General features: G+C 42.3%; 1 protein-coding gene across 1 annotated transcript in view; it reads left to right on the top strand.

Moving 5' to 3' along the window:
• parp1 (poly (ADP-ribose) polymerase 1) overlaps positions 1-22,846 on the top strand; it is a 95,114-nt gene that overhangs the window by 70,242 nt on the left and 2,026 nt on the right. Inside the window, exons 10-22 of the mRNA XM_060916372.1 lie at positions 1,382-1,618; positions 3,931-3,996; positions 4,115-4,247; positions 6,550-6,745; positions 6,965-7,093; positions 8,075-8,158; positions 8,308-8,430; positions 11,014-11,142; positions 11,222-11,320; positions 19,633-19,785; positions 19,920-20,047; positions 20,129-20,190; positions 20,304-20,418. Of these exons, the coding sequence (XP_060772355.1) occupies positions 1,382-1,618; positions 3,931-3,996; positions 4,115-4,247; positions 6,550-6,745; positions 6,965-7,093; positions 8,075-8,158; positions 8,308-8,430; positions 11,014-11,142; positions 11,222-11,320; positions 19,633-19,785; positions 19,920-20,047; positions 20,129-20,190; positions 20,304-20,418 (1,654 nt within the window). The remainder of the gene's footprint in view (positions 1-1,381; positions 1,619-3,930; positions 3,997-4,114; positions 4,248-6,549; positions 6,746-6,964; positions 7,094-8,074; positions 8,159-8,307; positions 8,431-11,013; positions 11,143-11,221; positions 11,321-19,632; positions 19,786-19,919; positions 20,048-20,128; positions 20,191-20,303; positions 20,419-22,846) is intronic.

The following is a 22,846-nucleotide window of genomic DNA, read 5'->3' as shown; positions in this document are numbered from 1 at the left end:
AAATGTTGCTCGTAATCCTGCGTGTGTGTGAGATAATGGGCGAATCGATGAACTGTCCAAACGTCAGCTCAAATGTCATTTACTAAATGAACGGGTTTGGTTTTTGCTCCAGTAATTCCCATGTGGTCGTTCTGGTGGTGGTGGTGGTGGTGAACACTTGATGAATCAGATTTATTATTAGTAGGAAATCGACACGAAATCTGCCCGCTTCGTTTGCACAAACCGCACCCACCCGCTGTCGCTTGAGATTTGCGTCATTTTCTCGGAAATTCGTGAACTGAATGTCCTGTTGTATATGGATTTGAACATCCCAGCGCAGCGCTTTCACATCGTTATTTTTGTAAGATTCCATCAACAATATCCAATTTCAGCGAGTAAACAAGCAGGGAGTCAGATGAACAGAAATGACCCAGATAACCGGGGTTCCACGCATGACGTCATGCGAGATTTACCCTGAGGCAAGGCTGCCTTTTTCCGGGATCCGGACACCGTGATTTATTGATAGTTTTGTGTTTGATGCTAAAATGAATAAATATACGTTATTTACCAGCTGGGAGGTCCGTATGGTGAAATACCGTGACCGAGGTCCTGAAAGTACTGACGGAGGCTCTCTGGGCCGAGGTCAGTATTCAAGGCCGAGGTCACGGTATTTCACCATATGGACCGACCTTAAGCTGGTAAATAATGTATTTTTTTTCTTTACCAAATTCTAACAGAAAACGAGAGCGCCCGAAAGGGAAAACCGAGCCGAGCCGCCATTTTGAATCCTCATTCACGGCTGTAATGCAAATGGCTTCCTCCTCGGTATACAAGTGCACTTCCATGGCAGGAAAAAAAAAACTACATTTTGCCGCCTATGTCGTCCCCTATTTATACAAAATTGAGTCATTCAGGATTCAGCCATGTTTTTGCTCGGCGTTAGCAACGGTTAGAGGTTTTTAGCTTTCTCCTGAAATGTTTTCTTTTATTTCTTCTTCCTCAGGGTAGTAAAACTCGCTTTCGCTGTGAACACTGTCGTTATCGCTATCCATGCTGTAAAATTAATGCTGTTATACTGAGAAATGCGAAAATAAATGTTGACAAAAATTGCTACTACATTTGTTGTTGTGAACAAGTGAGTCGCCAGAGGTCCGTAACTGGGGTGCGTATCGTAGGATACGGACCCGCTCGCCAGCCAATCAAAGTGCAGGATTTGATGGAAACCGGACCGCGAAAAAAAAATTAATATTATTTTCCCCTCTGCTTCATTTTGGTCGTTACTGATGATATTGATTTTAAAGCATTACAATAAGGCATTGCATACACTTTTTTTTTTTTTAAATCTTCTGTAAAAGGTGTGTCTCTCTGTCGCAGTATTCATGTTTCTCATGTTGCATTTCAGAGGAAGTTGAAAAGATGAGTAAGAAAATGGAGGAGGTGAGGGACGCCAGCGTGCGTGTCGTCGCCGAAGAGTTCCTCACTGATATTAAATCCTCAGGCAAGGCGCTTCAGGAGCTCATCTCGCTGCATGGCATCTCACCCTGGGGCGCCGAGATCAAACTCGAGACCCAGGCTTCATCAGCGTCTGTAAAGTCCAGCGGAGCCTCCAAGAGCTCGGGGAGAAGCAAAGAGGACGAGGGTTAGAGCCGTGGTTTCATTCTTGCACGTCCGATTGTAGTGTCACTGAAGTGCCAGGACATCGTTTGCATCTTAAATACGTACATTCAAAGTTAAAGTGCAGTGGATTCATGAACGTTCCAGTGCCACTGATGTGAGCAGGATATGTTTTTATATACGTACAAACTGTGAAGATCAGTTTCTTATGCACTCTTTGACCATTTTAGTTGTGTTTGGCTCACTGTAACCTTTTATGGAGTTCTGTGGGTGTGGCTTCATGTGCGCACAAGCAAAATTTGTGGAATATTTTAGCCCGGTTTGGCCACAAAATCATTTACACACAACTTTCAGTAAATGAGTGATGGACACCCTTTGTTTTTAAATCAGTGTTATAGTTGAGTCACTAAACCTCGAGTCCTGTCAGAGATGGTTGGGAGACGGAGAAGGTGCGTTTATTAATACAAGCGAAGACGGTAAGCAATCCAGAACGACAGGCAAAATCGTAAAACGGTGAAACAGGCAAAGCTCATGACCATAAGCTATGGTCATGAGCTTTGGGTAATGACCGAAAGAACAAGATCGCGGATACAAGCGGCCGAAATGAGTTTCCTTCGCAGGGTGGCTGGGCGCTCCCTTAGAGATAGGGTGAGAAGCACAGTCACTCAGGAGGAGCTCGGAGTAGAGCCGCTGCTCCTCCACATCGAGAGGAACCAGCTGAGGTGGCTCGGGCATCTTTTTCGGATGCCTCCCTGAGGAGGTGTTCCAGGCATGTCCCCCCGGGAGGAGGCCCCGGGGAAGACCCAGGACACGCTGGAGGGACTATGTCTCTCGGCTGGCCTGGGAACGCCTCGGTGTTCTTCCCGAGGAGCTGACCGAGGTGTCTGGGGAGAGGGAAGTTTGGGCTTCCATGCTTAGACTGCTGCCTCCGCGACCCGGTCCCTGATAAAGCGGAAGAAGACGAGATGAGACGAGGTGAAACAGGCAATAGGTCAAGCGAGGCATGAACAGGCTGTCATAGACTCGACAGAATCAAAGATGAGAAACAGGAAATCAGGGATCAGGCAACCAAACAAGGAAATAAGGCTCGGTAATGTGTCAGCAACGCAACTCAATACTTCGCTAAGGAAGTGTGTTTTCACAGTTTGTAATCCTGTGCAGGTGCGAGTCGTTTATGGCGCACAAGAGAGAGTCCGCTTGGCGCGCTCTCTGTGCGGAGCGCGCCCGAGAGTCTATCTGATGCACGTGCCAAGGCGCGCAGGTGTGATTTTATAAATATCTTAGGACAAATTATTATGGCATGTTACAAAAAATAAAGAGAAAATCCGAGTCCTCGTCTCCATTTTTGGAGTCCTAACGCAGTTAATGTACGAGTCCAAGTCCGAGTCATCAGTGCTCAAGTCCAAGTCGAGTCACGAGTCCTTAAAATTAGCGCACAAGTTGGACTCGAGTACTACAAGCCTGTTTTAAATATATAATTGCACACTTTGTTAACAACATATGTGTATGTTATTTACCAGCTTAAGGTTGGTCCGTATGGTGGGATACCGTGACCGAGGTCTTGAAAGTACTGGCCGAGGTCACGGTATTTCACCATACGGACCGACCTTAAGCTGGTAAATAATATATTTATTTTTTTCTTTACCAAATTCTAACAGAAACCGAGAGCGCCCGAAAGGGAAAACCGAGCCGAGCCGCCATTTTTAATCCTCATTCACGGCTGTAATGCAAATGGCTTCCTCCTCGGTATACAAGTGCACTTCCATGGCAGGGAAAAAACTACATTTTGCCGCCTATGTCGTCCCCTATTTATACAAAATTGAGTCATTCAGGATTCAGCCATGTTTTTGCTCGGCGTTAGCAACCGTTAGAGGTTTTTAGCTTTCTCCTGAAATGTTTTCTTTTATTCTTCCTCAGGGTAGTAAAACTCGCTTTCTCTGTGAACACTGTCGTTATCGCTATCCATGCTGTAAAATTAATGCTATTCTCCTGAGAAATGCTGGCAAAAATTTATAAGATTTTTGATATAAATAAATCTTATTTTTAAAAAAAAGATAAATGTTGACAAAAAATGCTACTATGTTTGTTGTTGTGAACGAACGAGTCGCCAGAGGTCCGTAACTGGAGTCCGTATCGTAGGATACGGACCCGCTCGCCAGCCAATCAGAGCGCAGGATTTGATGGAAACTGGATCGCGAAAAAAAAAGAATTTATTCTGAGCCATTTTTTCCTCTCGTGTAAATAGAATGAGATTTATTTTTTCTGTAAATGTTCTAAAAAAAAAATTATGAATAAAAGCTAATTATTTGTGTATTTTCTGATCATTTTGTTTCCCAGGTGGCAGTAAGTCGAAAAAAATGAAGCTAACGGTTAAAGGTGGCGCGGCAGTTGATCCGGATTCAGGTTTTACACAGACACACACACACACAATATGATGTGTACACTGTATTCTGATGATTTCTTTTGTTTCCTTGGTGTGTTGAGGTATCTTGGTTTTAAATAAAGCACCATTGTTGCTCAGGTCTGGAGGACTGCGCTCATGTGCTGGATCAGAACGGGAAGATCTACAGTGCAACACTGGGGCTGGTGGACATCGTCCGGGGAACAAACTCCTACTACAAACTCCAGCTTCTGGAGGATGACGTACGGAAACGGTGAGGGGCAGCGCTGGGTGTGGGGTGACTTTCTTATGATGGTTAGCTCGTAGACACACCTTTTCCCGGGCTGCACTGTGAAAGTAGGAGGAGTTTCACTGGAAGTGGTTAAATAGTGCTCGGAATAAGTGTTTGTAAGGTGGTGCATTTCAACATGAGACACCGCGGTTGCTTTAATGGCAGCGTGAAGGTGCCAATACTTTTCACGCCAGCACAAAGCGGCTTGAGTGCTTAGCTCCTTGTAATCTGGTAGAGGCTGGAATGCTCAATAGTCTCTGGAGTTTACACAGACAGAATGGTGCGAAAAACAAAAAAACCCACAGAGTTGAATGAGCGAGCGACGGTTCTGTGGGAGGAAACAAACGCCTTGTTGGTAAGAGAGCTCTGAGGAAAATGGCCGGATTGGTTCGAGCTTTTTGGCAGTAACTCGTATAATCACTCTTTACAACCACGGTGAGCAGAAAAGCATCTCAGCAGTAGAACACACTGGGTTCCACTCCTGCAGCCAAGAACAAGGATCTTAGAATCAGCAAAAAGTTCTTATTAAAGTGGCCGGTGAGTGTAAACAAGGCTCGCTCGGCGATGAAAAGTCACAGCATGGTGCATTATGGGTAATTTGCCAAGCAAACCTGCACTGTCTGGCTTCTTAGGCCATTATTAAAAAATGTTCTGTCTCCGGTCCACCGGCCGGGTGAGTGCCGTTTGTGCGGTTGAAATTTTTTTTTTTAACGCCGGTTTTTCGACATTTTTTTCGGGTTCGTAAATCTAAAATCGAACTTGACATTTACACATTCCGCGCAGAATATAGACTCGAATCAGCTCTGCGCATGCGCCGTGCGGCACAAAAAAATGGCAGCCACCATGAAGGAAGGAGATCCGGAGTTTTCAAACATTTGTTTAAGCGTGAAATCGCAAAATGGTATTCTAGCGAACAACAAAATAGTAAAGATTCCGAAAAACAAATCATCCAGTGATCATTTTAATAGTGTAACTTCATCCGAACTAGGCCTAATGCTCGATTTAGAACTACAAAAAGTCCGTGTGTCGGACCATCACAAACTGTTACTGGAAAATTCGTTTGATCTTGATCCATCCGAGACGTTACACACAGCTTTTGAATTTTGTTATGCGAAATTCATTACCTACTTTGTTAATGACCTTGACAGATCTGTAGGAGAACCTAATGGCCCTTTTCCACTACCCTTTTTCAGCCCGACATGGTTCGCGTTTCGACTGCCTCAGAGCAGCACGACTCAGCTCGCTTCAGCCCTACTCAGCACCCAAAACTCGCACGGTTTTGGAGTGGGGCTGAAGCGAGCCAAACCGAGCCGAGTGGGGCTGGGGGCGTGAGCAGACACTCCCCTGTGCACTGATTGGTGAGGAGGAGTGTCCTCACATGCCCACACACGCCCCGCGAGCACGCTGGGATCTGTAAACACCGTAAACCCGGAAGAAGAAGAATTACGAGAATTTCTGAAGCCTTATGCGCCTCGCCTCATCTATACGCTCTTGCCAGTATCTGTTGGCGTTGTCGGTGACAACAAGCCACAGCACCAAGACCAGCAACACTAACAACTTCATGTCCTCCATGTTTATTGTTTACTGTCCGGGTCGTGAGACTACCGCTTAAAAGATCACTGATGTCACTGTTTGCTCTGCCTAACAACATCACCTGACGTCCACACACTTTCACTAACTCCACCCAATGTGTCCACCCACTTCCAGCCAGCACGGTTCAGCGCGGTTGTAGTCGAAATGCAACTCCAACAGCCCCACTCAGCTCGACTCAGCCCAACTCAGCACCGCACGGCTCAGCCCGACTCAGCCGCGTTGGTAGTGGAAAAGCGGCACAATAGATCTATTCAAAATGAGAACGGAACTGAACAAAAAAATGCGTTTACGGAACTAATGCAGGTTGGCTGGACAGAATTAAAAACTGTCTGTAGCAAATAAAGTTTTTGTATAGGTTTCAGTTGATTAAACCGTCATATTTTATTAAATGTGTCTGCTTTTGTAATAAAAAAGTACTGAAAGAAAAAGCAAACACAGCATTGCGATTTTCTTATCCAGCCATATATATATATATATATATATATATATATATATATATATATATATATATATATATATATAAAATAAAAAAAAATCCCTCCCTCCCTACTGAAAAATTTTTTGCTCACCCGGTGGACAGGAAATGGATTTTTTTTTTTTTTTTTAAGGATGGCCTTAGTGGAACTGTGGATTTTTTTTTATTTATTTATTTTTTTTAATATATTTATTTTGTTGTGTTTTGTGTTGTTAGGTACTGGGTGTTCAGGTCCTGGGGTCGAGTCGGAACGGCGATCGGAGGAAACAAACTTGATAAGTTTTATGACAAGAACTCGGCCATGGATAACTTCCGCAACGTGTACGAGGAGAAGACGGGCAACTGCTGGACCTCGAGCAGCTTCACCAAACATCCCAACAAATTTTATCCTCTGGAGATTGATTACGGGCAGGTACGCACGTCCTGCTGGGGGTTATACTTTTTTATTTATTTTTTTCTTCTTCCTCTCTCCCCTGAGGTCATTCATTTTGTGGCCTGAGTGTAAAAGCTCTTTCAAAGCTGTGTGCGCAATTCCTGTGAGTTTTTAAAATTTGACAACCTATGATTCTCTCTCTCTCTCTCTCTCTCTCTCTCTCTCTCTCTCTCTCTCTCTCTCTTTGTGTGCGCACAGGATGAGGAAGCAGTGAAGAAGCTGACCGCCAGCAGCGGCACAAAGTCTTGGCTCGCCAAACCGGTCCAGGAGCTCATCCGCATGATCTTCGACGTGGAGAGCATGAAGAAGGCCATGGTGGAGTTTGAGGTGTGAGACTCGAGTGAGGGGTCGTAGAAAACCTTTATTTAGAACATCTTCAGCACCAGTTTATCCATCCATCCATTATCTGTAGCCGCTTATCCTGTTCTACAGGCCAAGCGGCACCAGTTTATTCATAAATTAATCACTTTGTTCTGTTGGGAGGGGAAACGTGTGTGCGTGCGTGTCAGTCACATAATTTCACTGTTTCTCTCTGTGTGTGTGTTTGGCTCTTTCTTTATCTCGTTCTCTTTTTTTCCTTTTCTGTCTCTCACTGTCTTTGTCTCCCTCTTGTCATTGTTTCTCCCTCTGGCTTCTCTTTGTTTGACTCATTCTCTTTTTCGTTTTCTGTCCCTCTCGCTTTCTGTCTGTACGTCTCTTGTTGTCTTTTTATCCCTTTTGTCTCTCCTTCGGTCTTTTTCCTTCATTTTCCTTTTGTCTCTTCCTCCATCTGTCTGTCTCTCTCTCTCCCTCCCTCCCCCCGTGTCTCTCCATGTGTGTCTTTGTCTCATTCTCTTTTTCTTTGTCTCTCACTTTGTTTTTGTCTCTTCTCTCTCCTTCCCTTGTCTTTTTTTCCTTCATTTTCCTCTTCTGTCTTTCTTTCTTACTGTCTTTTTCCTTTTCTGTCTTTCTCTCTCCGTGTGTCTGTCTCATTCTCTTTTCTTTTCTGTCTCATTCTTTGTCTTGCCAAGTCTCACTTTTTTTTTCTCTCCTTCCCTTCTATCCTTTTTCCTTTTCTTTCTCTCTTTTTTTTGTCTCTTACTGTCTTTTTCCTTCTGTCTCTCACTCTGTGGCTCTTTGTCTTGTTCTCTTTTTCCCCTTCTTGTCTGTCTTTTTGTCTCTTTTTCCCTCCGTCTGTCTGTTTTTTTTTTTGTCTTTCTCTATCTGTCTTGGCCTTTTTTTTCTTCCTCTGCGTGTCTGCTAGTTACAGTAAGAGGATCCAGCTGTGTTCTCTCGACTCTGCCTGAATGTCCATCTCTTTCCTAACAGATCGACCTGCAGAAGATGCCTTTGGGGAAACTGAGTAAGAGACAGATTCAGAGTGCGTACGCTCTCCTCACTGAGGTCCAGCAGGTCAGTGTGAGCGTTTCTCAGTCGGTCCAGCAGGTTAGATTAGACGTCGTTACTGGGATTGGGACGCTGCTCCGTCTGCGTTAGTACAGAGGTGTAAATGATGATGATCTCCTGCTAGATGGTTTAATATCTGTCCGTCTCCACACCAGGCTGTCTCTGATAACGCCTCGGAGGCTCGGATTCTGGACCTGTCTAATCGTTTCTACACTCTGATCCCGCACGACTTCGGCATGAAGAAACCGCCGCTGCTGAATAACCTGGACTACATTCAGGTGAGACGTCGGGGATGTTCGAGCCTCGGGTCTGGATCCCTCTAATCCAGGGGTTTTCAAAGTGTGGGAGAGTCAGCCCCCCCTCAGAGAGCAAATAAACAACAGCGACCCCCCCCCCCCCCCCCCCCCGAACAATTTTTGTTGTTGCTATACTTAATGTACCATTCGTATTTAAAAAAAAAAAGGTTGTTGTACACTTTTTTTTTTCTTTTACACATTTTAAAAATCTGTGCTTTTTAAAACATCTTTTTTTACACATTTTAAAGGGCTGATGACATGAACATGACTATGCAGTTTCTTAAATAAACTATACAACATGGCAAACATGTTACATTTCTGCTATAATTATGTGAAAAGAAGCTGTTACGCGAATATCCAACTTTTAATTGCACAGCGCAAGAAAACTGGGTCCGTGGCTCGCGGCCATGTTGTGACGTCAGCGGGAGAACACGCTGCGGTTCACTGGCTGTTCTACTCTGGTTCTACTCAATGGAAATGGCGCATGAAAACGCCGGTGAACTCTCTAGTGCTAGCTCTTCCTCTTCTGGGAGTCTAGAATTGTGTTGATCTCTTCCGAATAGAATCTATGATAGCCTACCCTCTTTACCCTTTGCCTCTCGTTGCTAGGCGGCAGTTACATGAAAGCCGCAAGCTTTCACAAGCAAATACATGACTGATATCACGCCGACTTTATGATTACATTTATGATTATCATGTAGAATCTATAGCTCTACGTACCTTTATCTTATGTCGTTTCACAACACATGTTCTGACAGGAGGACTGTCTTTGGATCCGGCATAGCTACTAGTAGACCCCCTCCGGAATACTGGCAGTGTTGCCAGATTGGGAGGAATCCCGCCCAGTTGAGCGGTTTCAAGTGCATTTTGGTGGGTTTTGAACATATTTTGGGCTGGAAAACTTCAGCAGTATCTGGCAACAGATACTGCTGAAGTTTTCCAGCCCAAAATATGTTCAAAATGCACTTGAAACCGCTCAACTGGACGGGATTCCTCCCAATCTGGCAACACTGTGTAGGCACTGCTGATGGTAGTAACACACGTTTGTGCTGAACTGAACACCCAAGAGATTCTTTTAAGCTGGGAAGGGTGTCAAAACAATCCAAATCGAAGTGTTCAGAGCACAGGACGGATGTTGGTGAGGGCTCCCACTTGTCACGAGTGCGCCTGACTTGCTTCACCCACTTCGCATGCAGCTCGGGATCTCTGGGAAACTTGAATAAACTTACCCCATCCTTGTGGGTTTTGGAGCAAAAGCCGGCAACACAACGCGAAGGCATAATAACTATATATATATATATATATATATATATATATATATATATATATATATATATAAAATAATGTATAATAATAATACTAATAATGACAAACTGAACACCTGTCGCATCAACAACAAACTGGTAAGTTAGGAGGAAGGTTCTTTCGCTGACGTCATATAGCTCCTCCTCCTCTTTCGTCTCCTGGGTGCTGCAGCCCCGTCAAATTTGCCCAAATAGCCGCGTTTTTTTATCATAACTTGTAAAATAGGCGCCTTCGTGAATTAATATATGGATCATCGGGAATTACTTTTTATGTTATAAAACATCGCCAAAGATGTCAAAAACGTGTCATCAGCACTTTAAGCATCTGTGCTTTTTTAAACATCTTTTTTTACACATTTTAAACATGTGCTTTTTTTTTTTTTTTATAAACATCTTGTTTTACACATTTTAAACATCTCATAGCATCGTTAGCTAGCACCTCTTGGCAGACAGCACACTGTGGCAGTGGAGCATCTTCAGATCCAGTCCATGAAAATCCAAACTTTAAATAATCGTGGTCATACTTCCTTCTTTTTCTGCTTGGCCCAGACTCTGTCTCCTCACTCACTGTAGCTTTAGGTACTAAAAATCGATCCATTTAGTCTCTGGCAAAGGCTAGCTGAAGTTCGCTAAATGTCCGCAATAGTAACTTATTCTGGTTTATTTTTCCTCACGTTGCGCCCCCCCCCAAAGAACTCTGGCGCCCCCTAGGGGAGGCGCGCCCCACACTTTGAAAAGCCCTGCTCTAATCTCTTGAGTAAGAAGGCTGGGAAACGGGCAAGGGATCTGAACGGTTTTAAGTCTTAAAATAATTACTAATATGCTTGTAACAAAGATCTTTATTACTTTCTTAATAAAGCAGTAGGATGGGAATGATTATTACATCATGATCTAAACTAAAAAAAAAAAATCAGGTGAATTTTTTTAAAGAATTTAAAATGCAGGCTGTTTTAATAAACGCATGTAATATTCAGCGTTTATAGTAAATAAAGTTTGTGCGCTTCAGCGCCCCCTGCTGGACTTTCTGGGTTTGCACTTTTTGGATATTTATCCATAAATTCTTTTGTAAACAATTCCCACGAAACGCAGGATCTCTGGGGTCGACAGTAACACACTGACTCCTCCCACACACTGTGACTGATGGGTAAAACAGGAATTCTGCCTTTCCAAGCCAATACTAATACAATCATTAGAGAATTTAACAGCGCTCGCTGTGGTGGGTGAAATAAACGGTTTCCGTGACTGTTTCTCACTCATGCAGGCTAAAGTGCAAATGCTGGACAACCTGCTGGACATCGAGGTGGCGTACAGTCTCTTGCGCGGCGGAACTGAGGACAACGAGAAAGACCCGATTGACCTCAACTACGAGAAACTCAAAACTAAGATTGAGGTTTGCTTCCTGTCTTCTGTCAGTTTCACTGTAGTGTGCGATCCGAGCTGTATAGTGATGGCGCCCTTGTTGTGTGCAGGTGGTGGATAAATCCTCAGAAGAAGCCCAGATTATTCATCAGTATGTGAAGAACACACACGCTGAAACACACAACACCTACACACTCGAAGTAGAAGAGGTGAGAGGAGTGTTAGTGTGGTGTTTACATTTTTACACACACATTGGTATTTAAAATACAAGAGTTTGGTTTCAAAACAATATAAATCCACTGTGATAAAGGGCACATCACGGGTAAATTCAGGAGCGAGATCAATGTAATTCTCCTGTTTTATATTAAACTTCGGTCAAATATCTGTCACATTTTGTGCAATTTTTTTTACCTTTCGTAACGTCGCGTGCGGGCCGCCTCCTTCTGAATCCTACGTCAGCGCTGGTTTGTTTATGAGAAAACGACCTGGTGGTTTTCTGCAAATTTCTTCAACGTTATCGCGTAATTATTAAAATGGTTAACAGATGTATCGTAGGAGGGTGTACAGTAGCAACACCAATCATGATGGGATTAGTACTCATCGTTTTCCAAAAGACCGGACAATGAGAGAGAAATGGGAGCGCTTGGTCTACACAGGCTGTGCACTGAAACCGTGCAAAGCTCGCGCAGCCTGCTGGCACTTCCGCAGGTAACGTCACGAATCTGGCTCCAGACCAGGGCTTTGAACCAGAATTTTTTTCCTATTGGTTCGTTCCGAACAGAAACGGAATTTTAACGTTTCCGGTTTTGGGTTCCACCATTAAATAGACGTTCCCGAACCGGTTAGAACAAAAAAATTTCGTTCCCGGAACGGTTAATTACGTTCCCTGTCAGCTGTTTAACAAATGGCTATAAAATTATGTCTCTGTCTCATCCAGCTTAAGCCAAATGTAGGCTAATTCTATTACAACCTTCATTAAATAAGACAAGAAATAATTCAAAACAATTATTATTTCAAATGTTGGCGATTTGGATTCTCAGTATGTCTTCCCATCTACACAAACAGAAAAAGTGCCAAAAATGAAAGATAATTCGTTTAGTGTGTTACCAAAGGCTAGTCAGGCCCTATGCATTGATAGGCTAACAGAGGTTAACGTCATTTAATGTTCGCGAGCCTCTCATTAACGTGGACAAATATATTGATATCGTGTTTGAAATTGACGTTTTTGAATAACGATAGACTGCAATATTTACCTCTTATTTAAGATGTGGAGACGTGATAGTAGTCCACCCTCCCGCTCTCTCCATTCAGTCAGCGACCGTCACACAGGAAGTGAACCCCAGCGGGTCATAGAAACTTGCGCAAGAGAAGAATGACTTTTTTATTTGTAGGCTACGGAAACTTTGAGGAACTAAATAAAAACCGGTATTAACCGGTTACCATTATTTTTAATAAGCGTTTCTGTTCCGGAACATAAAAAATAATAAAGTTTCTGGTTTCGTTTCTGTTCCATGTGAAATGGAAAAAGTTCCCGGTTTTCGTTTTCGTTCCTTGAACCGGTTCAAAGCCCTGCTCCAGACTCCCTTGGGATTTTTCCAGATGCGTTTAATTTTTTTCTGCTGTAGACAGATGGCCTTCTGGATGAGTGTGTAAAGGGACATACTTTCATATATAAAAAAAAAAAAAAAAAATTGGTCCAGATTATGCACTTTAAGAAACGTTTGTTTTTCTTTACCAGGATATTGGTAGCATGAAAATCACTATTTTTCTCCTTGAAACTTTAATATAACAGTATGATGTAATAACATTAAAAAAAAAATGCAGATTTTGATTTTGAAAATTTTATTAACACCCCCCCAAAAAAAAAATCTTATCAATTACCCCAATAAAAGCACCATTATTTATTTATTTATTTGCTTGCGTGATTTTTTTTTTTTTTTTTTTTTTTTGTGTGTGAGGGAAATATAACTAGAAACAAGTAATTTTTAATTTAATTTTTTTATTTGCTTTTCTTAAAAAAAAAAAAAGTAGGATTATTTGCTACCACATTTTCTTCCGTTATCTTCGTGCCACAGGGTAATGTTCTCTACATTATATGGACAGAAAATAAAAACAATAAATGCAAGTTAATCAAAAGAATTTTAATTTTGAACCCGGGTCGCAATTTTGACAACAGTGAGTAGGGCTGCACAATTAATCGAATTTAATCGAAAATTGCGATTTTGGCTGCCACGATTAAATGAAAATCGCGATTTATTTCCATTTAAAATGCGAGCTCTGCTGCATATCTGATCAAGCACTTTTTGACCAGTACTCCGCCAAACCATTAGGGGGCAAACCGACGCATGTAAGGTTTCATTACTCCACCTAAATAAGCAAGCAAGCCAAGTGCGCAGAGCTTCAGTGCAGCGGTATCCAGTGTTGCCAGATTGGGTGGTTTTAAGTGCATTTTGGCGGATTTGAACATATTTTGGGCTGGAAAACGTCAGCAGTGTCTGGCAACACTGGCGGTATCTTCTTCAAGGTGTGATAGCGTGAGAGTAGGTAACAGATTGAGCGTATTTAGCACTGGAGGCAATGTTGTGACCTGCCTTCGCTCATGTTTAAAGCCAGAGCATGTTGATAGGCTGGTCTTTCTAGCTAAAAACTTGTAGGCCTCAGTATAATGCTATGTAATTGTTGCAATTGAGTTTTCAGTTCCTTCATCCTTTGGTAATTTCTTGGATAAATTTCATTCATTTGTCATTTGGAAATCAGAATTTCTCTTTTAAATTTCATTCTGCACTGAAAGCTGTTCATATTGTTTGTTTGAATATAGTGAAATAAAATTTAAGTGATTTCCCTAACATCAAGAATAATCGTGATTAATAATCGTGATTACAATTTTGATCAAGATAATCGTGATTATCATTTTTTCCGTAATCGTGCAGCCCTAACAGTGAGTCTAGTCAGTGGAAAACACTGGGTTGGGGTGATGTCATTGGAGTGAAATATCGGGAGTTGTTATACATACAGGACACTTTTTTCCGTGGAATAAAAACACGTATTCTATTCCTTTCTAGCAGGTTTATTGATGGCATGCAATATTGTTATCATATCACTTATCTTCCATGGATTACGCCACTCTCCCCAATGAAGACCGAGCATGCAATATTGTTATAATATTGCACGATGTCAGGACAACACGATGTCACACGTCAGAGCTGATGCGAAGATCCAATGACACAACTTTTCTGCAGCACATGCGCACAGTCATTTCTTGCTTGCCTGTGAAAGAGAGAAGACGGGGTTAATTCAGTGCTCGGTTTAAGCACTAAATAAATAAACTAAAGACGTAATGAACATCCAAAAGGCTCCCAAAACTTCATTTTAGAGAAAAACATACCAACGGACATCGAAAAACTGGAAAAGAGATACATCAGAGATGTAAAACTTCCACGCAAGCGAGCAACTGTAACAGTAAATAATAATATTCGGCTTGACTGCGTTAGCATTGGCCTACACTAACACTACATGGGCTGGAAGATAACTGGACTGCCGCGCTAACAGCACCGAGTCACGAGTGAGCTCGCGTCGGCCTTCAAGATTGATACGAAGAGTGTGTATGTATTAATAATAATGCCTTTTTTTCATGGTCTATCAGATATATTCCATTCAGCTACTTGTTTTCGACTCGTTCATTATCATGCTAGCTGAATGGAATATATCTGATATACCACTCAACACCAGCCAATATTATTTAAGCTTGTCACTCAGATCCGCGATGTATTTCAACACGAAGATAAACTTCATATCTTCAAGCCAACGTGTGGTTTTCTTTTCATTATATCGACACGTTCGCAAACAACAAGTCCCCAAATTTATCAAAACAACTCACTCATTGATTTCCTCACGAGTGACTTGGAGATTTATGTCCCAGTTTTGGATCTCCATGTCCCGGATGGAGCTCGTATGAAAAATGCAAGTGGTGTATTTCCCAGTCAAACACTCGTCTCCGTATAACATAAAGAACATTTACACAGTGGCGTACGGAAGCCGAGAGAGGCCCTTCATATAATCTTTTTTTTATTCACCTTGTTATTTCAAGATAACGACGTAATTAATTCAGGATCTCGAGAAAACAACTAATTCGAGATCTCGAGAAAACAAAACAATTATTTCATGATCTCAGCTGGATCACTGTATCCCCGTCGGTAGAGATGAAGCCGGGCCAGTCTTCTGCGGAGGTGCCGCGGACTAATTTTGAAATTATCCCTTATTAAAAAACTTAATGCAATCTCTGCCTGTGTCAACCCCTGATCAAAATATTGCCTTATTAGGTGATCGATTATTCCAGACATTCTAATGACCAAAGTTGCGTCTATACAGAATGAGAAATAGCCCCAAAGTCAGCATATCACAAGTCTCTTGGCGCACCTGAATGAACCATTTCTCAGCTGTTTACTCGAGATCATGAAATTTTGTTTTCTCGAGATCTCAAAATAACGGTTTTGTTTTCTCGAGATCTCGAATTAATTATGTTATCTCGGGATAACAAGGTGAATTAAAAAAAAGGATTATATGAAGGGCCTCTCGCGGCTTCCGTAGTGGTGCAAAGATATGAAGTTTTTCTCGTGCTGAAAATATTTCACTCGTTCGTTGTGTGCACTCATGATGCATCCATTCACCACTTGAAGATAAACTTCATATCTTCAGGCCACCGTGTAATATCCTCTATTTTTTTTCGCAGTTTTCCGAGTTGAGTCCGAGAACAAGATTCCAACCGCACCGTTTGACGGTGACTGTTTCAGCGCCATTAACATTAGCTTGTCCATGAACAGGTGAATGTGCTTCTCTTTATCAGGGAGTGCGAAGTATTCTGTCAGAGATGGTTGGGAGACGGATGCAAGTGCAAAGTGAAGACATGTAACAGTCCAGAACGGCAGGGAAAACGGTGAAACGGGCACAAACAGGCTATCAAAGACGAGAAACAGGAGATCAGGAAACCAAATAAGGAAATAAGGCTCTGTAATGTGTCAGCAACGTGACTCAATACTTCGCAAAGGAAGTGTGTTTTCACAGTTTTTATATTGGTGCGCTGATTGTACCTTAATCCTGGGCAGGTGCAAGTCATTTATGGTGCGCTGATTGTGCCGAGAGTCTATCTGATGCAGGCGCAGGTGTGACACACTTGCACGAAATTAGTACAAAATTAACGTAGGTATAAATATTTTACGCCAAATTATTATGGCATGCTACAAAAAATAAAGTAGTAGTCCGAGTCGAGTCTTGAGTACTCCAAGCCTGGGTCCAACCACTAAAGGATATATAGTCATCTAATAGGGGGTGAGGATACATTCAATTACCAATTTCTCAGAAGCCATTCGACAGCCTAGGGGGCTTTTTTATTTGGAAAAGCACAAATCCCACAGCGGTCATTTTACATAACATCAAGGTGTTTAAAGTGCATATCCTGGACCAATTTCATTTTTTTTTTTTTAATATGAAAGTATGTCCCTTTACACACTCATCCAGAAGGGTAATTTTGCACAAGGCCATCTGTCTACAGCAGAAAAAAATAAAATAACAAAACGCATCTGGAAAAATCCCAAGCGAGTCTGGAGCCAGATTCGTGACGTTACCTGCGGAAGCGCCAGCAGGCTGCGCGAGCTTTGCACGGTTTAAGTGCACAGCCTGTGTAGACCAAGCGCTCCCATTTCTCTCTCATTGTCCGGTCTTTTGGGAAACGATGAGTACTAATCCCATCAAGATTGGTGTTGCTACTGTACACCCTCCTACGATACATCTGTTAACCATTTTAATAATTACGCGATAACGTTGAAGAAATTTGCAGAAAACCACCAGGTCGTTTTCTCATAAACAAACCAGCGCTGACGTAGGATTCAGAAGGAGGCGTCCCGCACGCGATGTCACGAAAATCAGTGTTTGCCGGGAAATCCAAATGCCAAGTTTTTTCAGAGGCGGACCAATTCGCCTCAAATGGCTCGATTTCAACTGAATTTCTCTGGTATTGCGCAAGGTAAAAAAAAAATTTGCACAAAATGCAAAATGTGACAGATATTTGACCAGAGTTTAATATAAAATAGGAGAATTACATTGATCTTGCTCCTGAATTTACCCGTGATATGCACTTTAAGTCATTTACATCCAAAACAAAAACTACGCAGCGTGTTTGATAGCCATTTCAGTGTCTGGCTCTTCCATTGCGTTTCTTTTCGAACAGGTTTTAATTATTTACAACTGAACAAGAAAAGCTTTCAGTTCTGATATTAATGATTGAGGGGAATAAAAAGTGAGCTGTTATGCAATTAAAGAAAAAAAAAGGGGGGGAGGGGGTTGCCTAACTGTCACACTCAGCAATTCTGAAAAATCCACTGAAGTGTACGGAAGCCGCGAGAGGCCCTTCATATAATCTTTGTTTTTATTCACCTTGTTATCCTGAGATAACGACATAATTAATTCAGGATCTCGAGAAAATAACACAACTAATTCAAGATCTCGAGAAAACAAAACCGTTATTCCGTGATCTCGAGAAAACAGCTGAGATTTGTAGCAGAGCTGCGCCCCCCTGTGGGTCAGACAACGAAGACTTAAGGCCTCTGCATGCTCTTGCGACAAGGCTTTCGCAGATAACTTTTCGCAGACAGTTGTAATTTATCGTTGAGCGGGGAGTAATAGGCGTGCGCGATGTTATTCACCGCCACAACGCAAGGGGGCGCGAAGTCACAAAATCGCTAGGAGTAGTTGGTGGGTGTGGTTAGTGGAGTGTTTATCCTCCGGTTACTTATGACTAGAACTGGAGTCGTATAGATGTCCGTACTTCCTCACTTCCTCGATCAACCGCTCTTCGTGCTGCTCCATCTTCGCTCGTGTTTTAAAAATGGCAGTCATGAAAACAAACCAAGTCTGCGAGGCTTCTGCGGTGGTCACAATTTTTGGGAGGTGCACGCAGAGTGTCTGCGAAGGTGGGGGGGGCTACGCAGACGCCATCTGCGAGGACTGCGTCGTCAGCATAAATTGGCCTTTAGAAATTGGCGGACATGTAACAGAGCAGAAATGGCTTTTTACGATGCCTTGAGAGAGAGGGGGGCCAGTCTTCTGCGGAGGCGCCGCGGACTAATTTTGAAATGATCCCTTATTAAAAGACTTAATGCAATCTCTCCGTGTCAACCCCTGATCAAAATATTGCCTTATTAGGTGATCGATTATTCCGGACATTCTATTGACCAAAGTTGCGTCTATACAGAATGAGAAATAGCCCCAAAGTCAGCATATCACAAGTCTCTTGGCGCTCCTGAATGAACCATTTCTCAGCTGTTTACTCGAGATCATGAAATAATTGTCTTGTTTTCTTGAGATCTTGAAATAACGGTTTTGTTTTCTCGAGATCTCGAATTAGTTGTGTTGTTTTCTCGAGATCCTGAATTAATTATGTCGTTATCTCGGGATAACAAGGTGAATAAAAAAAAAAAGGATTCTATTGCCGCTTTTCCACTACAAACGCGGCTGAGCCGTGCCGTGCTGAGTCGAGCTGAGTGGGGCTGTTGGAGTGCATTTCGACTACAACCGCGCTGAACCGTGCTGGCTGGAAGTGGGTGGACACATTGGGTGGAGTTAGTGAAAGTGGGTGGACGTCACGTGATGTCGTTAAGCAGCGCAAACAGTGACATCAGTGATCTTTTAAGCGGTAGTCTCACGACCCGAATAGTAAACAATAAACATGGAGGACATGGAGTCGTTAGTGTTGCTGGTCTTGGTGCTGTGGCTTGTTGTCACCACCAGCGCCAACAGATACTGGCAAGAGCGTATAGATGAGGCGAGGCGCATAAGACTTCAGAAATTCTCGTAATTCTTCTTCTTCCGGGTTTACGGTGTTTACAGATCCCAGCGTGCTCGCGGGGCGTGTGTGGGGATGTGAGGACACTCCTCCTCACCAATCCGTGCACAGGGGAGTGTCTGCTCACGCCCCCAGCCTCACTCGGCTCGCTTCGGCTCGCTTCAGCCCCACTCCAAAACCGTGCGAGTTTTAGGGGCTAAGCAGGGCTGAAGCGAGCTGAGTCGTGCTGTTTTTTTGGTAGTCGAAACGCGAGCCGTGTCGGGCTGAAGTGAGCTGAAAAAGGGTAGTGGAAAAGGGCCATATGAAGGGTCTCTCTCGGCTTCCATAGAAGTGTGACCTTATAGATTTAATGTATTCGGTCCATCTAGTCCACATCCGATTTAAAAATTTTCTTTTTGGATCTTTAGGGAAAATGACAGACTTGACATAATATACATTTCCTGTAATATTTCTATCCAGTCGTCCACGGTGGGCGGCTCTGGCTTAAGCCATTTCCTCGTAACACGTTTTTCACTTGCAGCCAGAAGAATTTGTAACGGTCTTATTTTTTTGGGGGGCGTTTTCAAGTCCAAACGATAACGCACCTTTCCAATGAGAACGAGGATCGAGCTTTAAACTGAGAATCAGTAATCTGCACTAAACGTCCTCACAGCATCCTGATAACATGATCTTGTGTCTGTTCAGATCTTTAAGATCAACAGAGACGGTGAGTACCAGCGTTACCGCCCCTTCAAAGATCTACCCAACCGCCAGCTCCTGTGGCACGGCTCACGCACAACCAACTTCGCTGGCATCCTGTCTCAGGGTCTGCGCATCGCCCCGCCCGAGGCTCCTGTGGTACGTACCGATTCGTTCACGTGACGCACAGAATAACAGCAGGACGGATGTTAATGGAGAACCCGAGTGCATCAGTAGTGGATGTGATATGATATATAAATTTCACCTTTTTAAAAAACTTTTTCGCTCTATAGACAGGTTACATGTTTGGTAAAGGTGTCTACTTCGCTGACATGGTGTCGAAGAGCGCAAACTACTGCCACACGTCCCAAGCGGATCCCGTAGGCCTCATCCTCTTAGGAGAGGTCGCTCTCGGCAACATGTAAGTCATTTTTCACATCCACTCTCATTACCGTGTGCTATTCAGCTTTCATAATGCGAAACTTGTGTCGTCTTATTAAAGGCATGAACTTAAAAAGGCTTCACACATCACAAAACTACCGAAAGGGAAACACAGTGTGAAGGGTAAGACCTCGCTTTTTTCATTCTGAACCAAAAAAAAAAAAAGCATTTTTATTAAAGAAAAAAAAATGCACAGAATTATTCGTAAATAAAATCTCGGATTTGCTATCTCATAGGTTTGGGAAGGACCGCCCCCGATCCTGGTGCTACCGTGTCTCTTAACGGCGTGGACGTGCCGCTGGGCAAAGGCATCAACACCAACATCGATGATACAAGTCTGCTTTACAACGAGTATCCTTTCCACAGCCGTCTGGTTATTCAGCGTGTTTCCCACATCCTTTTTCTCAGCTTAATATGCAGCTTGTCAAGGGGAATCCGGAGATGGAGCAAATCGGAGGCACGTTTCTACGTCGTAAACATTATAACAAAGGAAAACTATGAACTGTACTCGCATGAGGAAAGCTGGGTTAGGGAAAATAATAAGGTGGCACTAGTGCAACCTTGTTTATACATTTTAGAGGGGTTTTTTTTAATCTTTTTAACTTTTTTATTAATTGCAGGGATGAAAGTCTTCCAGAAATCCAGATATTTGACAAAACTCTTGAAAATCTCTGGTTTTCCGAATGGAGAAATTTATTTTTCGCGTCCCTAGACGCGGCGTAATACTTCTCATCGTCCTTGCATGGGCGCGGTCCTTAAATAGCCCAAACATAGTTCATTGATTAAAGACAGGTGTTCTTTGTTAACGGCGCGCGTGCCGGAGCTCGTTAGGCACGCCTTCAGGTGCACAAGCTAAGGCGCGCAGGACTGACACCGTTCTGCGCAAGCGCAACACGATCGCACTAGAAAGCATGGTCAAGCTGCCAGTGTAGCTGCGGTCTTTTTAGTTGCGAATTACGAGTGTTTTCTCGTGTTAATAATTCGCCATGTCAAAACAAGCAAAACTTTCCTCCTCCTTTCGATGTGAAGAGAGGTCAGCAATTTATTATACATTTTTTTTTTCCATCAAAGTTGCATTTTGTTAGTCTGGTTAACACCAGACCATAATCACAAGTGAAATATGGTCTGGAATCCGCCTATTGAATTTCTCGTAGGGGAGGTGTGGTTTACGATTGTCAACGGCCGTTTATTGGACGTTGCGAATGTCTATCATTTGGCGTATACGTAGCCCATGGCCAATCATGGCAGTTGTACCCGGTGACGTAGTTAGAGCGAAGAAGAGAAGGAAAGAGAAGGCAAAACAAAAATAGGAAAACAATGGCACCGAACGATTACTGCCGTTTGTGCAAGACAAAGCTTGATCGAACGTTTGGTTCGTATCGCTCGCCGCCATGTTAAATGTGATCCATAAACAGTCCCAAATAAACTACAAGCTTCCGTTTGTCGAGTAGTACGCGTCACCGTCTTTCCACCCCTCCCCACTCTCTGATTGGCTCCCTAACTCAGGCGAGCCTTTAGACCATAGTTTCCATGCTGTCTTTTCAGATCGGAACGATTGTGCAAAGCAGCATGGGATTTCCCAGGCTAGCATTTTGTGGCTTCGAAGCTAAGTTTTAGTGCCGTTTCTAAAACGCATCATCAAGAAAACGTGGAAGAAACAGCAATAATGGAAGAGCTGGTTTCTAAGCTACTGTACCTAAAACTAGCAATGGGAATTATTGGCTGCCAGTCAGTGTGTGACACCCCCCCGAAAAATCCTAGCTACGCCCCTGATTTACGTGAGAAATTTGGTCTTCATTGGTGTGTTTAAATTTACAGACAATACAGACTAATGTAAACAATTGGCTTCAACTCGCATAAATCTGAATTGGAAATGTTTAGTTCACTTTAGCTTCTGCAAACGCACAACTCGACTAAAAGATTGATAAACGAGGCTCCACGTCCCCAACATTGAAACCTGAAAGCTTTAGAAACTCTAACAGACCTTTACTTTTTAACAGGACTGTTTTGGGATTTTGCTGAGTTTACCTTCAACTGTCTGATATTTTTTTCAAAGTAATGAACTGTGTAGCAGGAAAATCACCGCGTTTTCTAAACGCACTCCTGAAAATTACTCATTAATGAGGGGAATTAAATTTGATATTTTTGACATGTTAATCATTAATGTACATGAAAGAAAAAGGCTTAAAGGTTATAACTTGTTTTAGTGAAAATAAGTACTAAAATGCACTAGAATGCAGGGTTTTGCGTGTTAAAATTTTTTCGGGGGACGTCTCCCCCCACACCCCCATATCTTAGTTTGACTTTCAAAAGTTCAGGGTTTTTTTTTCTTTGCTCCACTTTCATCTCTATAATTGGTAGAATCTGGAGAAAAAGTCTCTCGTGCGCGCGCTCTCTGTCTTTTATTTATATATATATATATATATATATATATATATATATATATATATATATATTTTTTTATATATATATATATATATATATATACACATATATATATATATATATATATATATATATATATATATACACGAACTATATATATATATATATATATATATATATATATATATGTATATATATATATATATATATGTATATATATATTTTTTTTTATATATATATATACACACACACTAACTATATATATATATTTTTTTTTATATATATATATATATATTTTTTATATATATATATATATATATATATATATATATATATATTTTTTTTTTTTTTGTGGTCAGAAGTTTACATACAGTGCCGTGAATGTCATCTTGGA

The sequence above is a fragment of the Neoarius graeffei genome, chromosome 3 (genome assembly GCF_027579695.1).
Source record: "Neoarius graeffei isolate fNeoGra1 chromosome 3, fNeoGra1.pri, whole genome shotgun sequence".
Taxonomy (NCBI): Eukaryota; Metazoa; Chordata; class Actinopteri; order Siluriformes; family Ariidae; genus Neoarius; species Neoarius graeffei.
The sequence above is the reverse complement of the archived record's forward strand: the minus strand, read 5'-3'. Positions and strand labels throughout refer to the sequence as shown.